Consider the following 20,566-nt stretch of genomic DNA (forward strand, 5'->3'; position numbering starts at 1 on the left):
CTAGTCATGGTGCAAAAGAAAAGAAAAAAATCGAACAGACATGGTCACATATAACACAACTTGTGGATATTATAAAAAACGTCCGTGCACCATAAAACATTCTGAATTCAACCCATTTAAATCTACCACAAAGCATAAATGGAAAAAGCAAAACACTATCTTTACACTTATCCATGCTTGTCGCATTTTAGCTGCGTGATATTTCAGATTGTCAAAAAAACTTTGAGGAGGTTGTCACGGAAGTAAACATGGTAGTAATCCAAATGTCCATTTTAATATTCCATTATATTAATTATATATCCATCACATTAATATGTACACCTATATATATATATATATAAATATATACATGCATATATATACACATACTACATAAACATATATGTATACATAAGTATATATATACGTAAACTTACACATATATGTATATACATTTAAATGCATGTAAAGTAAATATACGTATATATGAATGTATATACAAACATACACATACAGTATGTATATAGATATACACACATGCATATAGACAGGGTTTGAATTTAACCACGGCAACCGCGGCAAGTGCCGCGACCGCCCTTGTTACTTGCCCTAAAAAATTGACCAGCATCGACGGCAAGAACATGCCATAACCACCCTTGACTTTTTACTTGTTAAAGGACAATTGTAACGTAATTGTTTTGTCTAATAAATTGAAAAAAAAACCCAGACGTGACATTTTTTCTTACATTATATTCATTAGGCATTATTTACTACTTTTTATCATTTTAGGTTTTAGGCTTCAGTTCTAATGTAGTGGCACATTCAGGATTTAGTTTTATTTCTTCATCCACGAAGATTAAACTCTGGATTACCTTCAGTAATATGAACGGAGCAATAGTGTTCAATGCGCCTGTGGAGTTCTGTCAATTCCCAGCGCTGTAAGTAGGACACTGCCGTCTGATAGTGTTAGTGACTAAATTTAACTAAGGCCATTCTCTTTACACATGGAAACTTCCCAGGGTAAACGGAGTGTTCTAATTTTAGCCACCAAGTCCTGACGCCTTACTCATTGGGTCCATGAACAGTGTTTACTATCAGTCCACATCTTTCCAACAACAAGAGATTAATGCAGGAAGTGTTTTTGGCGCTCTTAAATTCACGATTGTGTGCCGGTAATCACTTGGCGAGCACCTGTGGAATTTCTCATTGGTGATCCCGACAAGCATCATCGGACTGCACACGAATACACAAACACCAGTGGTGTGTGAGGACAATGTATGTGCACATGATGGGATAAAAGAGTCCAAGACACAGGTGTCATTGGTTTTAACAACATACCTTTAGTTGATCATTTTAGGAAAATGGTGATCTTTGATTTTGCCTTCCAAAAACAAGTCTTTAAAAATTAGGGTCACCTCATAATCATGCCAATACAAGTATTTTGAGGTTTAGGGCGTAGCGTGTTGCACCGAAACTGGCCGTGCTTTGACCCATTAGCTCAGGGGTGTCAAACGTACGGCCCGAGGGCCGGATCAGGCCCGTGAACAGGTTTTATCCGGCCCGCGGGATGAGTTTGGTAAGTATAAAAATCAGTCGAAATTTTTGAATGAAAGAAACAGCAGTTCTAAATGTGTCCACTAGATGTCGCAATAGCAATTCTTTGTACCTTTGTAGATGATGCTACATATGTAAAACAATAAAAAATAAACCACATGAAGTTAGTGCACCAGTCGAGGAAAATGAGCAAACTACATAAATAGCATCCTGTAATTTGATTTTGATATTACTTTTTTATCTTGATAGATTGAAAATTAACACCAATGAGTTGACTGATGATAATTATCACATCATTTATTCAGAAAGTATAAATAACGACGAATAAAGATAGAATACTATTAACCGCAACATGGAAGTCTAAAAAAAAAAACAACAACATTATGATTTGTACATTTTCAGAATGTGCTTGCTCTATTTTCAAACAAACAAAAACAATCTGAAGTTGTCTTTATTTTTAAGTCATCGTGCCGTGATTTTACCAGTCCGGCCCACTTGGGAGTAGATTTTCCTCCATGTGGCCCCCCATCTAAAATGAGTTTGACACCCCTGCATTAGCTTGTCCCATCACTCTGCGTTACTGCAATTTAGGGATCTAACGATTACCATTAACGATGAACCGCGGTAAAATTCCTATCTGTTAGTATTACCATTTAAAAAATTTTGATTATCGTATAGCCATGATTGATTGAGATGCAGGCTATCGCGCTAATCGCTAGCTAGCTTAAATGCTAACATGAATACAAGAAACATGCATGTATTTCCCAAATACAAACACCTGTTTTGTCTTAATCATTAAAATACACTTTAAAACAGTTATGAATCAAATAAAAAATAAATAACAATATAACAATTATATGGTCCTTGAGAAGCCGGGACAATATCTAATGTTTCTTCTGCCAAGGAAAGTATAAAGTGAGTAAGCTAATCTATTTTTTTATCATAACTTGGGTTAAAAGATTTTGGAGTGTGTGTAAGTACTTTCAACAATATTGTGAGCCCTTTGAGACACTTGTGATTTAGGGCTATATAAATAAACATTGATTGATTGATTGATTGATAATTATGATAACAGTAATAATTTTGCTCACAATAATCCTTACATCCCTACCGCAATTCCCCTGACTTTGTAGATTATTTTCATTCTCTTGGAAGGTGGCAGCTATCATGAATTAGAAATGAAACAAATGCAAATGTGCCTTGGATTCGACTTTTGGATTACCTTATTTTTCGGACTAAAGGACGCACTGAACATTTTTTCTTTTTCTCAAAAATCGACACTGCACCTTATAAACCAGTGCGTCTTGTATATTAATTATTTGTGGTTGGGCTGACCTCGAACCAATTTGGTACATGGTGTAATGGTAAGTGTGACCAGTAGATAGCAGTCACATATAAGAGATACGTGTGGACTGCAGGTTGAAGCCTGTTGAATAAATGACTCTAGCAAAACCAAAACTTTGATGTATCAGTGAGAATATAGAACATTACACATGACGCTCAAAAATCTGTCAGAATGTTTTAGTACGACGTTGGTCAACTACAAAGCCGCACGGCTTGATGGATTGTCGGAGGATTTTTGGCTACCATAGTCAGCTGTGCTTCAACATACAAATATTATTACGGTGTGTGTATAAGGACCCCAAAATGGCATTTATTAGGAGACATAGCTCCTTCTTTTTCCCTATCCTCTTGCTTTGGGCCAGTCATATTCTGCTGTTGCCAATTCTAATACAAAGTAGCGTATAGTTCTAACTTATATCTGTCAGACTCGCTATGGAAGCGCTAAACATTACAAAAAAGATGACGGGTAGAAGACGCTGTTGAAATTGGGCCACCCGCCCACCAAACGGCGCATCCTGAAGAGAAGGTCAGAAAACGGCCTATAAAACATCCATCCATCCATTTCCTACCGCTTGTCCCTTTCAGGGTCGCTGGAGCCTATCTCAGCTGCATTCGGGCGGAAGGCGGGGTACACCCTGGACAAGTCGCCACCTCATCACAGGGCCAACACAGATAGACAGACAACATTCACACTCACATTCACACACTAGGGCCAATTTAGTGTTGCCAATCAACCTATCCCCAGGTGCATGTCTTTGGAGGTGGGAGGAAGCCAGAGTACCCGGAGGGAACCCACGCAGTCACGGGGAGAACATGCAAACTCCACACAGAAAGATCCCGAGCCTGGGATTGAACTCAGGACTACTCAGGACCTTCGTATCGTGAGGCAGAACTGAACTGAACTGTTTTTTTCCCCTCGGCCATCAGGCACATGAACAATAACTCCTAACAGTAGCTCCTTGAATTCCTTCTAAGTCTATAACAAGATCTGATAGCTCAGTTACAGCTCTTTTTATTACCAAATATGTGTTTTATGTTGCACGATTGCACCAAGAAAAATTCCTAGTTTGTGAACCCGTTCTCAAACAATGGCAATAAAACTATTCTGATTCTGATTCTCTGATTCAGATGCACTAACCCCTGTTCCACAGTGCTGCCGCCTATAAAACATAATCTATGCAAAATGCTGACCCAAGAACCACAATTCAAGGCTATGTAGATCCCAATGAAGGGTTTTAAATGTAGGTAAAAAATCATGATATGACCTCTATATGCACCTTGTGTTTAAAAATAAGACTGTTCATCGACAGTGCACTTTATAATCCGGTGCGCCCTATGGTCCGAAAAATACGATACTTTGAGTCTTTGTATTATTTTCCATTATAAAATGTGTCAGTTATTAAGAACTTGAGAAAGGCAATCACATTACAGTCATTTCATGACTCGGCCAACATCTTCCAATTGTGCCAGGGGGGGAAGTGTGCCAAACTTGAGCACGGATCAGAACACTCGCACTAGCTGGATGTGAGGTGTGAAGTAGCCCCAAGCACGTTACGATTGGCCTAGTCCGTGTGTATGTACACCCTTAGGGGGGCCAGTAAAAAGCCATTACAAAGCAACAAAACACAAAAGTGGTTTTTAAGTGCCTGATAAACACTTGTATCAACATGTGCAATAATGCTGAGCTTTATTGGTCAACAATGTGTGGATATCTCTCAGCCCAATTGGCTACACCAATGAAACACTAGCAGCTTAATTACTGCGAGAACTGTGATAAATTCTGTTCAATGCTATGCATCTTTGTGTTCTTATTGCAACCCTTTCCCAAAATTAAACCAATCGTACACAAAGACGCAGAAAAAGGAACAATCAGTAGTTAGGTACACTCAGTGATAGAGAGTTTTATAATACACACAATAATAACACTTAATATAGAGGTCCTAGACCAGACCTGGGCATTGTGCGGCCCACGGGCCGCATCCGGCCCTTTGTACGTCCCTGTCCGGCCCGCGTGAGGCCAATTATAAATTACAAAATAAATTTTAAAAAGCATCTATTTCGAGTGTGCAATACAACGGTGCTGCTTTTGTTTTGAAAAGCGTTATTTGTATTACTTCCGTGTGGACGTATGCTCGTGCGCGCAGCGGCAATCTCAAATTACAAAATAAATTTTAAAAAACATCTTTGTCGTGCGTGCAATACAACTGTGCTGCTTTTATTTTGAAAAGTGTTATATGTGCGTATGTCCTGTGAGGGAAGGCGCACAGCGACAAGTGACGCCCGGTTATCCCCGAGACGCTAAAAAGAGAAAAGTTGATGACGAATGGCGTGTTTTCAACAAGACAAGTAAAGGTAAAGCTGTGTGCTTATTTGTGGTACACACGTTGCTGTCTTTAAAGAATATAGTGTAACGACCTGCTGAAGTAGATGTTGTCTTCTTGAGTTGCGTAAATGAGGAGTGAGGAGACGTGCGTGTGGAAGGAACGAGATATGTTGAGCTGTGTTAGTATAGCTTGCTCAATAAAAGTTTAAAAAGAGCGTCAGACTTGATGTGCACTTCTTCTGGACGCTACAATTGATGTCAGAAGTAAAACTTTGCGCATACTGCGCTGTTTGTGTGCTACGTCATCGGGAGGTACGTGCCACGTGAGGAGCTCGCCGCAAAGAGAGAGAGAGAGAGAGAGAGAGAGAGAGAGAGAGAGAGAGAGAGAGAGAGAGAGAGAGAGAGAGAGAGAGAGAGAGAGAGAGCGTTTACAGGTGCAGCCACGCTGCTTGCCACGGGGGGAATTCCGCCCTCAATGAAGACTCCCAGGTTTGATGGCAAGGCGAACTGGGAGGCATTTCATCCCACTTCTGACATCAATTGTAGCGTCCAGAAGAAGTGCACACCAAGTCTGATGCACTTTTTAAACTTTTATTGAGCATGCTATACTAACACAGCTCAACTTATCTCGTTCTTTCCAAAAGGAAAACCAATCCTCACTCCTCATTTCCGCAACAGCAACGCTTCCTCCTTCTTCGCCAATCACCTTACAGGCGTACGTGCTACGTTCACAACGTTTTCTTATCTGGTTAAATAAAGGTTTTACAACAAAGAGGATGCAGGATAAAGTGACAGAAATTGAAATTTTTGTATTGTAATATACATCAGGAAGTGTTGTGTAAGAAAGTGTTAAAAATAAAACCATCAAAAGCCATCTGCTTTTGTATAAAGATAAGTTAGGTTAAATGAAAATATTATTATTATTATTATCTATCTTACGGTATATCAAAAATAATTTGAGCAAAATTTAATTGAAATATTGTCAGTGTGGCCCTCCAGCAGTGCTCGGGTTGCTCATGCGGCCCCCGGTAAAAATTAATTGCCCACCCCTGTCCTAGACTGAACTCCTCAACAGTCTTTACCTGGTCTTAAGCACGTCCCCCATCTTGTGCTCCAGGTCGAGGCGCTTGCTCCGCTCCCTCTCCAGCTCCTGCCGCAGGGAGTCCACATTGGTCTCCTCCCGCAGTTTCCTCAGCTCCTCCTCTGGAAAAGACAACACGGGAGAATGAGGACTGGGTATACAGTAAATAAAGTGGCCTTGCTGCTTTGAACATGATCACACAGCAACCCCAGAAAGAAACATCGCTTCATTTGCTTAGCGCCCTCGTTTGCGTCTTTCACCTTCATCTCTGACCCGCTCGTCCACCTTGTCCATCAGCACCGAGTGTGTCTCAGGTGTCAGGACTTTCTGTAACAGGGCTGCAACATCAGCTGCAATTCCTCTCAGTCCTTTTGTCCCCCGACTAAAAGGACACATTAATATTTTAAAGGACGGAGGGAGATAAATTGAGAACAAAAAGGGAGAAGTCCCTCTTTGATATCGCCAAAAAATTTTAAATAGGCAATTTATCAGAATCAGCCTTATTGACCAGGTATGTGAAACACAGGTAATTTTAATTGGTAGACCGTGCTCTCTTTGTTTAATGTAAAGAATACATATTAACAGTTAACGAAAAATATACACAAGTACTTGAATAACCAACATGTACAAGGTTAATAAGATAATAGTGCAGTGGTGAATACAGCAAAAGGATGATGACGTGAACACGAGTTCATGAGTACATTCCAGGTGACCGACACGTTCCAGCGTTATTTCACAGTGACAGGTCTGACACTCTGTGACTGTTTGGCAATCATCAGAGTGATAGCCTGGGGGCAGAAACTGTTCCTATGACAGATTGTTTTGGTGTACAGTGATTGGTAACGCCTGCCGGAGGGGAGGAGTTTGAACAGTTTGCGACCATGGTGTGAGGGGGCCTTATTGCCAATAGTTCCCTTTTTTGTTCATCAACTTAGTATTGCTTGTATTCAGACAAGTGATTTCTTCCCGGAAGTGAAAACCAGTGGTGGTAAACCAAGCTAAGATGGCTGTTGTGCAGCAAGCAGGGTGCCCAATGAGTACACAAAGGGCCTATATATTCCTGCAAAAAGCAGATATGAGCAAAAAAATCGAAATATGCATAGGAATATATCCCTATACGTTTTCATAACATGGTCACTAATGCCTAGTTTCTATTGTTATATTCTTATTTTACTGTTATATTTGTATTCTCATTGATGCTTTTTGTTTTTATTCTATTGTAATATTTTTCTATTTTGTTTCCATTTATACCCCCATTATTTACTTTTTTAAATTCGATCTCAATTCTGTACACTGCTGCTGGAATTTTAATTTTCCTGAGGGAACTCTCCTGAAGGAATCAATAAAGTACTATCTATCTATCTATTTATCAAAAAAAAAAAAAGAAAAGAAAAGTTGAGTGATATGGATTATTAGTCAGTGCAGTTCCCAAACATCCCAATCCATCTATGGTGTCCTCCAGACATCATTCTCCATGACAGTACAGATGAAAACTTGGAAAAGCATGGAGGTTTACAACTTCTTTGTGTGTGGCTGGGTCATGGACATTGGCATCAAGACTGTAACGGATAAGTATGCATCGGTTTTTTCTCGGGTAAGGTTGCATTTCATGATTTAACTTTGTGTCTACAGCCATGTTTGTTTTCTGCCCTTGCTGTTGCATGTGCCGTTTACAACTACTAGTGTTTTTCCCCATATTTATAAATATATAACTATAGATGTCAACATTGTGTACGTGCTGAAAGCTTCATTTATGATCGTTGCCTTTGATCAAATTGAACTCTTTTAGGTTTTGCTCACATTTGCTTCCTTTTATTTAGACTCACTGAGGTGCTTTACAAAACACTCGTAGTAAAAATGTCTTAAGAAATAAAAAGTTTATCAGTGTTTCCCATAAACTGCCAAGATACCTGTGGCGGTGGGGGCGTGGCTATGGGTGCGGCTATGGGCGTGGTCACCATGACATCATCGAGTTATTTGCCTAATTTACTACAATGATATGATTTTCTCTAAAAAGGCTCAAAAAATGTATACTTACTAATTAATAATAACAGTTTTGTTTTAAACGTCCATCCATCCATCCATCCATTTTACAATATAATTACAACACTTTATGTACATATTTATATACAGATTTGAACAATAAGTTATTCACTGAAATATATTTATTAATTGTGGTTCTTACAAAAAACATATCTTATAAAATATAAAAGCTAAAATGTCTCTTAAAGCTCCGCCCCTTTATATAGTGCATACTAAATAATTTAACTTTAGCGTACTACTACAACCATATTATTTGCCAGCAACATAAAGTGAAACAGAGGCAGAGGTGTCCTGCCACAGTCAGTAACAAATAAACAGAAAACAGTAGTGGTCAAATACAAATAAGGCAACAAGAGAAGTATCCTACACTTCTCTTTTGTAAAGTAAATCTAAACAGCCTGTATGGGCATCTACATCAACTATATGATTTGCCTGAAAGCTGGACAGGACCAAAAAAAAAAAAAAAAAATGTTTTTTATTTTTTTTTTATTTGTGGCGGATATAATTATTTTGTGGCGGGCCGCCACAAATAAATTAATGTGTGGGAAACACTGATTTATCAAGATAATACTTAAAAAAATGACTAATAATAAACTTAAGAACTATATCAAACAAACTTTTAACGGAGTGATCGCTGCAAACTTGTCCATTCTTAGGCTCTGCTGCCTTGGCACTGGAGTGCGTGGTACTTTTGTCGTCTTTCATAAAATCTTGCACTCTTCCGCCATTCTTGATAACATTGCGTGTAATTCTGAAGAAACGTTAATCCTTTTTTTTACGATTTAAACAGTTTGTACAGCCGAAAACACGCAAGCATAGGGCATTTTTCTTTGAGAAAGGCTAAATGGCACCAGTAACCATTAGGAACAGACGCTGGTTTGACCACCACGTGTATTCAATGAACCGGACATGACGTCATTTTGAATCCAAGCAATAAAGGGCCTGCTGCTGTTGTGTATACCTTGCTAATCTTCGTCTTATGTCGATACAGTACTGAATATGTCTGTATACAGTAGATCTGGGGGTTAAAGGTCGGCCAAAGCTTTCTATGGCCAAAGCAGCTTAGCACTGGCTAGCGTACCAGTGCCAGGAGGGCTACAGTCATTAGTAAACCTATTAAGAAATTAGCAAACAGGGGTGATGATGCACTCAGTGGGTCTAACCTGCACTAAAAACGGCCTTCAACAAAATATGTCCATTAAAACCCATAATGTTGAAAGTGTATGACCTTTTTTTTTTCCATGGAGGCTCGAACAGTTAATTAATCATACGGACCACACCGCTATTCTGCTTCTAAAATTATATCGCAGCCATCTATAAATAAAACAGCTTGACCCTGGGTCACTATGTCACAGTGCAGCCCACAAGTTTATTCTGTTTACACTCTGGTTCTCTTTTATCTACTATTCTTAGTTTGTCACTAAATGGCAAATATTGTCATAAATCAAAACAAAAGGACAAGATTCATGCTAGTCAAATATTATCCAAATATCCGGGGGACGGAACCATTGAAAACGTTCAAAAGTAATAAAAAATATATATATAAGAAGACTGATTTGTATTAGTTTTGCAAGTAACTACAGTTTTAACTGGCTTTCACAACTTTATTTTGCTCCAAAAGTTCTAAATGCAATCGATTTTCATCTTTTTTCTGGACAACAAACTCAAAACCGATAAGTCACTATTCAATTTGTGGTTTTACTTTGACGTAATAATCTTCTTTGTTTAAAATATTAGTAAATTACAACAGTTTTAGATTTTTACAATATCCCGTTTACTACCCTAACCCCCTGTTGTGTCAAGGGTTTGAACTTTGGGGACCGCTAATTTATACAACAACTGGTTTTTTTTTGTTGGTTTTTTTCAGAATCTAGTGCAAAAATGTGTTGTTTTTAAGGTTATTGGCCTAAATTTGGCTCACATGCTGCCAGTTGAATAGCTATAAGCTCTTATATGTTTGTGGGCAGGACAATCACTCCTCTGCATTTTGGTTGATGGAAATATGTACAAAATATGTATTTTTCCATCTGCTTACTAGTAAACAGTGCTCGTTACATCAAGGCTCTCGGACTATCTGAAAATGTGTTGGCACTGGACGATAGTGTAATAGCCCCTGTCTAGTACAACTAGTCTGAAGTCTGCTTACAAGTGTCCGTAATACCATTAAAAATAAGTTACATTTAATAGTAACGAGTAATCTAATAAATACTTTTATGTACGTTACAATGCCGTTAGCGAGACGTTTGATGTAACGTGGCACGCTAATTTTGTTGTGGTTTTATGTTAACGTGACAGTATCAGATATATTTTTACCAATGCAAGCAACAACCTGCACCGCACTAAAATTAACTTGATATCAAAATGCAACATCACACAGCAAACGACATGTAATACGAGCACACAAACACACTACTACTAGGAGGGAATAATGTAAAACAAGTAAATGATTGTAGTGACAAGCTTGCCATGCTACAATACCCTGTTTGTGGACATGAAGATATGACAGCCAATGAAACACATTCAATCTCTTTGTTAACCAAAGGTAACACAAACCAGTGGGAAAAAAAATGACCATAGCTGCTGTCACTGCGAAGCTAACCTGCTCTGCGTGCTGTCACTGACATCACACGTCACTTGGCAACAGGGAGTTCCCTTTAAACGCACACACACTCTGTTCTCATGAAACATCTCTCCACTGCCTATGTCAGATATATTTTTAAAGTAATTCAATAATTACTGTCCCTCGTAATAAATTTATTGAACAATAAATTGGTAAACTAACAAGTAGTTATAATTAATTATTTTGTAAAAGTAATTTTCTGAACACTGGCAGTTACGAGACTATTTACAATAAAAATTCTACTTACTGAGGCTGACGCTACATTTGTGACTCCTCAGCCTATCAACAGCTCCGCTGTAGAGCAGATCGAAGCTGTCAAAGCTGAAGTCGTCCACCTTGCACACCCCCATCCGCCTGTGGATTCTGCCCGTTGTAAGGACGCTTGAGCAGGGGCGGCCAGGTAGGGAGGCCGCTTTGGGCCTGTCTTGAAATTGAGCCACGGCTGCAGGTTGACCACTTTTTTTCGGCCTCCGGGACCTCAAAACTCCTTAAGCGTTGTCATAATTTAGTTTGCAGGGCTGCTTGATAGGCCAGTTGCAACACAGAAGGCTATTCTGTTTGCGCACAATGGGAGTGGTCAGCAAGAGGGGCTGGGCTGAGAGCATTAGGCTTTTGGCAAATACAGTAGGGGGCACTGGAGGTAGCTCGAGGTAGGGCTTTGCAACATAAGAGGGCCTGGAATCTGAAATCGGTCACACATACATGTACTGTACATTATGCATGTGTGTATGGTTTTGGACTGTACACAATGGATGTTGAGCAAATCAAAGTTTGTTAAGACCCCAGAAGGAAAGTACTGTGGGAGACTTTCCAATGGGAACAATGGTCCTTTTCATCAAATGTGAGGTCAATAAGGTTCATGGAACAAATGCATGGGGGCCTCTCCTTGTGTTTGTTCTCTGTAGAAGAACCATAACGTACAAAGTATTAATCTAATTAAGTTTCCTTGTGATATTTCAATTGGTTTCTGGCCCTCCTAGTGACCTAAATCCCAGTCTGATCCCTTACGTTTTACATTGTCGTTCTCCAAAAAAATTCATAGCCTAATCACCATCTTCATTGGATTTGATCAGCCAGAAAAGGCACGGGACGCAGCCTTCGTTAGGCAAAAACAAGCTTTTGCGAGGAAAGCAATAAATAAGAGTTGCAGCATGCAATGTTGTGCAAGACGGGAGGATAGTATCTGCTTGTCTGGAGAGCTATGATCACATTAAACATGATGGCTATCGGGCCAAGTCTCAGCAGTCTTAACACTTGTTCCACCGCAGAATGGTGTACATGTAGTACTTGTTTTTCTTCCCAGCGTGAAGTAGGACACCGTATTGATTGGCCAGTCAGAATAGAGCGCCCGGCCTGGCATGCTCCCCTCGAGATGACCTTCAATACTGAATGGTTTCACTTTCATATCAGCTCTGGCGACACTGCCATCCCTCACAGGCACAAATATGTCTATAGATTTATTGCAGCAGAGCTTAAGGCATCAACAAGTAGAGCAAAATAGGCATAAATGTTGAGTTCCCATGCTAAAACACTTTGGAGTGATTTTGTTTCGGAATAAATGTTAGTATAAAAGTAATAAAAGGAGGATATAACCTCTTCTGGCACCCATTTACAACCATCACATTTTATTAACCTCAGTATATATAGTTAGGGTGTTTCAGAATAATTGATTAGAGTGGTAGAGTGGAAAAACAAGTTGACTTGATGTGCTTAATTGTGTTTCATTATATCCATTAAACGATATCCAATTGTATGTACACTCCGCAAAGTATGTGAAAATACCGTCTAAACGTCACAAAATGCCACATTCTCAGTCAGCCATTTTGAATATTCCGCTCCGAACATCTTCAGTAATTTCCGTAGATTGATGTCAGTGCAGTAACACTTCTGCACTCTAACCATAGTATAAGATCAGTCATACTGGAAATACGCAAACATTAGAGAGAGATGTGCTGACTATCATTCACAATCTTTATGTAAGACATGAAGACACGTTTTTCTTTTTTTTATGCATTCTAAGGCATAAATAAATAAAAACATAAAAAGTCAGCTAACAATGTAGTCAATGGAGGCTCTCTATTTTGCCCACAAAAACCTCTAAATCACCATAAAAAACTCGCCCGCAATACTCTATGTAAATATCGTGACCTGAATATTAACCAAATATTAGCGATATTGTTATTATAAGTGCTAAAGCAGACAAACTATTTTTAGCGGAGGATTGATAACACACAACTCAGTAGTTTACTGTTAGCTGGCTGCGTCTCGGCTCGTCAAAGTTATTCTAGACTATAAATCATGCCTCTCATCTGGATATTAGGAGGATTTAGGCATAAATATAGAAGTTGTTCATCCTTGACATTCAATGTACATATACCCGGAGATGGAGACAAACACACAACTCTGCAGGGAGACATTTGCCTGTTAACCTTTTGTGTGCATCATGATTAATTCTTCATATAAATGGGAAGATATGGACATCCAATCAGTCGTCATCGAAGTAAGAGCAGACATTGTACAGTAAGCTATCATTTTATTATGGTTGTAGTTTGTATTTCTTGTTTAGCACTTAGCAGTACTGCTACATTATGTTTAGTGTTTAATGAACGCTGGATCTGTTTAGCAGAGGTTCTAAAACTTGTAGCTCATCCTCCTTATATCCAGGATCAAAAATATAAGGTTCTAGATCATAATTTTCCCAAAGTAATCGTTATTGTCTCTCACAGGGATTTTATTTATTGCCCAGGCCTGGTAGACAGCTTTAGTATACAGTATCTTCTAAAAGGACAATTCTATAAATGGAACCTGGATATACTTCTGTGTACAGCATGTACAACATTATATATGTACTATCCCCTGGAAATGATACAACACACAGCCATTGTTGTCTCAATAGCTGGCAACACAAGTGAATAGCAAGAAAATTGCCCCGTGTCATGGTTTGGGGGTGCACAAGTACTGCCGGCATCCGGGAGCTGCGGTTCATTGAGGGAAACATAAATTCAGATATGCATGTACTACTGTGACATTCTGGCGTTTACGTACATACTTTATGTTTCCTTACAATAAATTCAAGGCCCACAGTTGGCTATAATACCAAGTGGGAGGAACAAAACACTTCCCAACAGGAAACAACATTCAGCAGAAATAGACTAAGTTCAGACCTAAACAAAGGAAGGAGAGCTGTAGGTAGTTGGACACATTCAACTATCACTCATGACAATCAGTGCTTGTAAGGGTCAGGGAGGAAACAGGAAGTACCACACACTACCTAAGGAAAACAAAGTAATCCCTGTCCACAGTGAGACATCTGGTAAACCATGCTCAACACAACTAACAAACTGCTATTGGTCAATCACAATTTATGCCACCGCCAGGAAGGGCAAAGGTCACAGTGTCCGCACACACAGAGACCACCTGGAATGGAAACTTGGGCGTCCGGTGAAGGGGCCGAACACAATACGCAACGCTGTTTGTCTTTGCATGCAGCGTGGGTCCCGGTGGTATTTTAGGAAAGTGTGAAAAAGAAAGAGAGCGAGAGGACGCCTACACCTCTAAAACCAAAAAACATTGGTCTAAATACTGAAACGTCACGCTTGCAAATCATTTGGCTTGCAAATCTCATTTAGTTTTTCCTCGAAATATGCTCAACACATGTACATTGAAGAACATCACACGTTTGCAGTTATTCATATTACTCAATGTGTTTTAATGTATGACTATTTATGGTTAGGGTAAAAAAACATGAAGGCATGGAAGTACCTCGGTTTTCATACGTTTCACTTTGACATTAAATTTTGTCAGAAGTTATCTCCGATTTTTGTATGCCGCCTCGGTTATTATACAACTAAACATTGCGCCGAACAAATAAGCCTGTTTGCTCGTTCATCATTCCGCGGAAATAATTGAGTGTCAAACAAACAATTGCTGGGATGTTACTGACATCACGTCCCGCCCAATGAATATGCGTGGTGGTCAAGCTAGCTCTGTCTTCAATGGGTACTACGTGCTATTTGGCCTCTCTCGAAGAATAAATGCCCTATGCTTGTGTTGTTTTCCACCAATCTTTTTTTGACAAAAGTATGGGCATGTATTCCATTGCATAGTTAGATTTTTTGACTCGTATCTGCTTTTTGCAGGAAGACTTAAGCCTCTTTTGTACTCCAATAGTTTGCACGCTGGGTCCTGTACAACAGCCATCTTGGCTCAGTTGACCACCACTGGTTTTCACTTCCGGGAAAAAGTCAAGTGTCTGAATGCAAGTAATACTACATGTCGCTCACTTAGTCTTGTTTTATTAATACTCTGTGTGAGTCAAACTGTGTCCTTATGACAAAATATGCCTGTTTCACTGCTTTCAGCTTCGCACCCGATGATGTCATCACTGGTTGCTAACTAACAGTTACACCTCAAGTCTCTCCTTTTTTATCGAGTAAGCCTGCAAAATAACTTGCTATGGGGCCAAAGAAATTCGCAAGTGGCAGCTCCTTAATAAGGAAGGCGAGAAACACTATCAAATTCAAGGTAGGACTTGTTGCGAAGTACAAAAGGTGACATCCACATGACTGATCTCTCACCTACTCCCTCTCAGCTCACGGCCATTTTTGTGAACATGCATTCAATAAGTGGTAAAACTGATGTTAAACGTTCATTATAGAGATCGACCGATACGTTTTTTTCAGGACTTATTAGTACTCAAGGAGGCCGATAACCGATATTAATTAGCAGTAAAAGTGAGCTAAACATGAATAGTATGTCAGTAAACAGCTGGACAGAGCTCTTTATATTTCAAAATTCTTTGAGCGAATGTCGGCCCATTAGCGACATAATGTTTATGTGGCGCTAATGTTGTGGTTAATTTAGCACCAGAAAACATAAGGGGATTTCAAAAACACCTTATTTACGTGTGTCTAAGAGGATCATCAACATGTGCATTTGAAAATATGGGAAATCTCCTGGGAAAATTGGTAAATATATGGGATTTCTCTAAATCACAATAACTCGCAATGTACTCAAATTTCTGGATTTAATACATTGTAAGGGTTCCTCGTGAGGAACTCTGAAATATTGCGAACATTTAAATAAAAAAATCTAGGCTCCTTCACGTAGATTATAGTTGAGACATTTATCAAACTGGCTAACATAATTTCTTCCTGGATTATACAGAAAGTATGAGAATGTGTGAGCTGCTGCCTACTCTTCTCTACTTACATAATAAGTCTCCTATTTGTTTAAACAAAGTTTTGATATATTTTCTGTTGTATTCATGTCCATCAATCTCTGTCACGTTATTTGGTTTAATCACGGAATATGAAATTATGAATTTAATGAGCTCGCTGTCCGAGTGTTGCCGACGGAGGCATGCCGAGAGACTCCAGTGTTTCCCACACATTCATTTATTTGTGGCGGCCCGCCACGAAAGAATTACGTCCGCCACAAATAGATTTTTTTTTTTTTTTTTTTTGTCCTGTCCAGCTTCTCAGGCAAATCATATACCGGTAGTTGATGTAGATGCCCATATAGGCTATTCAGATTTACTTTACAAAAGAGAAGTGTAAGATACTCCTCTTGTAGCCTTATTTGTATTTGACCACTACTGTTTTCTGTTTATTTGTCACCGACTGTGGCAGGACACCTCTGCCTCTGTTTCACTTTATGTTGCTGGTAAATAATATGGTTGTAGTAGTAGGCTAAAGTTAAATTATTTAGTATGCACTAATTAAAGGGGCAGGGCTTTAAGAGACATTTTAGCTTTTATATTTTATAAGATATATGTTTTGTAAGAACCACTATTAATAAATATATTTCAGTAAATAACTTATTGTTCAAATCTGTATATAAATATGTACATAAAGTGTTGTATTCATAATGTAAAATGGATGGATGGATGGATGGATGGATGGACGTTTAAAACAAAACTGTTATTATTAATTAGTAAGTATACATTTTTTGAGCCTTTTTAGAGAAAATCATATCATTGTAGTAAATTATGCAAATTACTCGATGATGTCATGGTCAAGATACCTGTGGCCCCACCGCCACAGGTATCTTGGCAGTTTATGGGAAACACTGGACTCCATCTCTGCAGTAGCGAAACCAAAAAACCATGGCTATAAGGACATCAGGAGCGAAGGACAAAAACTGGATTACCCGGCAAAAATTGAAAATTTTGGCAGTTAAGCAGAGGAAACATACTGAAGGCAACCAGCACAGCAAAGCGAGAGTAAAGTGGGCGTGGCAACTGAGCGGAGCGGGGAAGAATTCTCACAAGAACTCAAATAAATGCCCTGTCAGATATCAAAACATATGAATGATTGACAATGAGAGAACCCATATTATTAAATGATTTAAAAAAATATTGGGATGGGCAGTGGTTATTACTATTTACATACTTCACTAATCATTATTCTTTTTAAAATACTAAATACTAGAGATGTCCGATAATATTGGATTGCCGATATTATCGGCCGATAAATGCTTTAAAATGTAATATCGGAAATTATCGGTATCGGTTTCAAAAAGTATAATTTATGACTTTTTAAAACGCCGCTGTACGGAGTGGTACACGAACGTAAGGAGAAGTGCAGAGCGCCAATTAACCTTAAAGGCACTGCCTTTGTAAGCCGGCCCAATCACATAATATCTACAGCTTTTCACACACACAAGTGAATGCAAGGCATACTTGGTCAACAGTCATACAGGTCACACCGAGGGTGACCGTATAAACAACTTTAACACTGTTACAAATATGCGCCACACTGTGAACCCACACCAAACAAGGATGACAAACACATTTCGGGAGAACATCCGCACCGTAACACAACATAAACACAACAGAACAAATACCCAGAACCCCTTGCAGCACTAACTCTTCCGGGACGCTACAATATACACCCCCCGCTACCCCCCCCCTCAACCCCCACCCACCTCAACCTCCTCATGCTCATATCCCAAATTCCAAGCTGCTGTTTTGAGGCATGTTAAAAAAAAATAATGCACTTTGTGACTTCAATAATAAATATGGCAGTGCCATGTTGGCATTTTTTTTCCATAACTTGAGTTGATTTATTTTGGAAAACCTTGTTACATTGTTTAATGCATCCAGTGGGGCATCACAACAAAATTAGGCATAATAATGTGGTAATTCTACGACTGTATATATCGGTATCGGTTTATATCGGAATCGGTAATTAAGAGTTGGAATATCGGATATCGGCAAAAAAAGCCATTATCGGACATCTCTACTAAATACTGGCTATGTATGTGTGTATGTTGTATCTGCTGATGTAGTTATGTTGTAGTTGTAAAAATAATTTTAAAAAATCAAAAATTTAAATAAAAAATCAGTACTGATAAAAAAAATGTAAAAAAAGGCCGACATTGGTATACGTCAAGATGCCAAATATCGGCCTGGTCAATAATCGGTCTATCATTAAGAAAAATAAGACTGAAGGAAGAAGTCTAGCACCAGTGGCCATTAGATCTTTTGTTAATGCACCCCTCAGTTCAATGTATATAAATCTAATCCTTAAAGTACATAATAAAAACACTAGCAAAAACTATAAAACCTGGGGGTTCAGCTACCCTTCCACGATTCTTCCCCTCCTGAATGCCTCGCACTAAATGCCAAGCAGCTGCCATCTTTGCTGGAGCAGCTATGACATTTCTGCCTCTAAGGCGGCTGAAGATTTACCTGAGTGTTTGTCATATCTCTGACAATCCGTCATGAACAAAAAGCAAGGGCAGGGAATGCAGGGGATTGGCAGAGAACAGCAGGAAGCGCTCTTTTTATAGGCAGGAAGAGAAGACACACAAGGAGGGCGGGGGAAGCTCACGGCATCTTGACAGCAGGATAATAAATCTGGCTCTTGTAGGTCCAGCAGAGACAAGGAGGGTGCACAGCCTGCAGGTATTCTCTCTTTCACACACTGCCCGTCTTTCTCTCTTCCTCTAATAGAAACGATGCCATGAAAAGAGAGCAGTGGGCGAGGGTGGGGGTTTAGAAACGTCAAAGTCCATTACACGGCGATACGACACTGTCAACGTGCTCGCGTGGTGCAACAGTATCCCTGATTGGATTTTGGCTTTGTCGTTCAAGGAAAACTATTTCAAAGAACATTTTAACTTAATGATGCAATTTTGTTCAGACACATTGCAATCAGGAAAATTGCATCACTGTTGCCATGGCAACTTCGCATCACCAACTTCGCACATAATATTGGTGAACCACCCAGTCCAGCTTAATGTAGTGCTAACACACTAAGATTGTCCCATTCTAAAGTTGTGTATGACGTTATTGTTTATGTTAGCATCTAGCGCAGACCTGGGCAAATTAAGGCCCGTTAAGCTTTTCAATCTGGCCCGCCGGACATTCCCAAATCATTTTTTTAGATCTTTCAGATGGAAACAAGCTGCCATTATGATGTGCAGTGATGTTTTCTAATGACCGCAAGTCTTGAACTAAACAAAGTATTTCAATGGTTGGAATCTGCGCTTATGGATGATATACTAGTTACTATGGTACTCTAATTAGTTACTATGGCAATCTAATTAGTTACTATGGTCATCTAATTAGTTACTATGGTAATCCACGTCACAGCAGCTCAGACGAGGCACCAAGCAGTGTGGGCGGGAAGCGTTTCCACAGACGCGGAAGGAGATTTTCACAACAAAGTTCTAAAGCTTAGTGATATATCAGATATATCCGATTGTAGGTGGGTTTATTTTGTACCCTTAGCGTTCATATTTCACTGTTTGTTGCATTTTTGTTGCGTTTCACTTGATTGTAAAATATGTCGATCGAAATGGGGTGTGACATTCATATTTTGTCAATATTCAGTGTTTTATTGTTCATAGAAAAATGTAAAATTCCATTACGTTTTTTAAGGCGGTCTGTCATAACGTTTTTAGCATTCAATCAGACATTATTGTGAGGTTTTGTATTAGTGTTCCTAAAAATAGATATACCGGCCCCCAGACACATCTTTTTCTCTAAATGTGGCCCCCGAGTCAAAAAAATTGCCCAGGCCTGATCTAGCGTGTAGCTATCTACATTGCTATTGCTGTCTATTTGTGTTTGTCACAGTGGCTTTAAAGTAGTTTATTTACCAAGATATAAGACAAACGCCTCTTTCTCAAAGCCCCGTTAGTCAAACAGCAACTGGAAGAATGGAGGCGTTGCCGGAATGACATCATTGTCAAATTTGCATAATTGTCCATGACCCTAGAATGTACCGTATTTTACGGACTATAGAGCGCACCGGTATATAAGCCGCACCCATTAAATTTTAAGGGAAAAAATATAAATTCCATATATTACCTGCACAAATATACTGTTGTGAAATTAGTTATTTATACAGAAGTATTTTGTGAATGTTTATTTACATACCTTAATTGTTTCCAAACGGTGCCTGTAACACAGCAGTAAAACGGCTGATCAAACAAAACAGAAGTCATCGTCATGGACCCACTAGCTGCGCAAGCTAGCTCTCCAATCAGCTAAACAGACTCAATAACCCCACAGTGACGTCTTGGTGAATTTACTGAGGAATTTGTGAAACTGAAAAAATACAAAAAGAATGCCATTGAAGGTTAATAATACTAACACTCGAAAAGTGTGTTA

The 20,566-nt window shown here is 39.1% G+C and overlaps 1 protein-coding gene across 2 annotated transcripts in view; it reads right to left on the reverse strand.

The window, feature by feature from the left end:
* Positions 1–20,566, reverse strand: part of gramd4a (GRAM domain containing 4a) — a 71,634-nt gene that overhangs the window by 25,566 nt on the left and 25,502 nt on the right. For both annotated transcript variants that reach the window (XM_062064584.1, XM_062064583.1), the window contains exon 5: positions 6,283–6,403. In XM_062064584.1, the coding sequence (XP_061920568.1) occupies positions 6,283–6,403 (121 nt within the window). The remainder of the gene's footprint in view (positions 1–6,282; positions 6,404–20,566) is intronic.

This window comes from Entelurus aequoreus, linkage group LG12 (genome assembly GCF_033978785.1).
Source record: "Entelurus aequoreus isolate RoL-2023_Sb linkage group LG12, RoL_Eaeq_v1.1, whole genome shotgun sequence".
NCBI classification, from domain to species: domain Eukaryota; kingdom Metazoa; phylum Chordata; class Actinopteri; order Syngnathiformes; family Syngnathidae; genus Entelurus; species Entelurus aequoreus.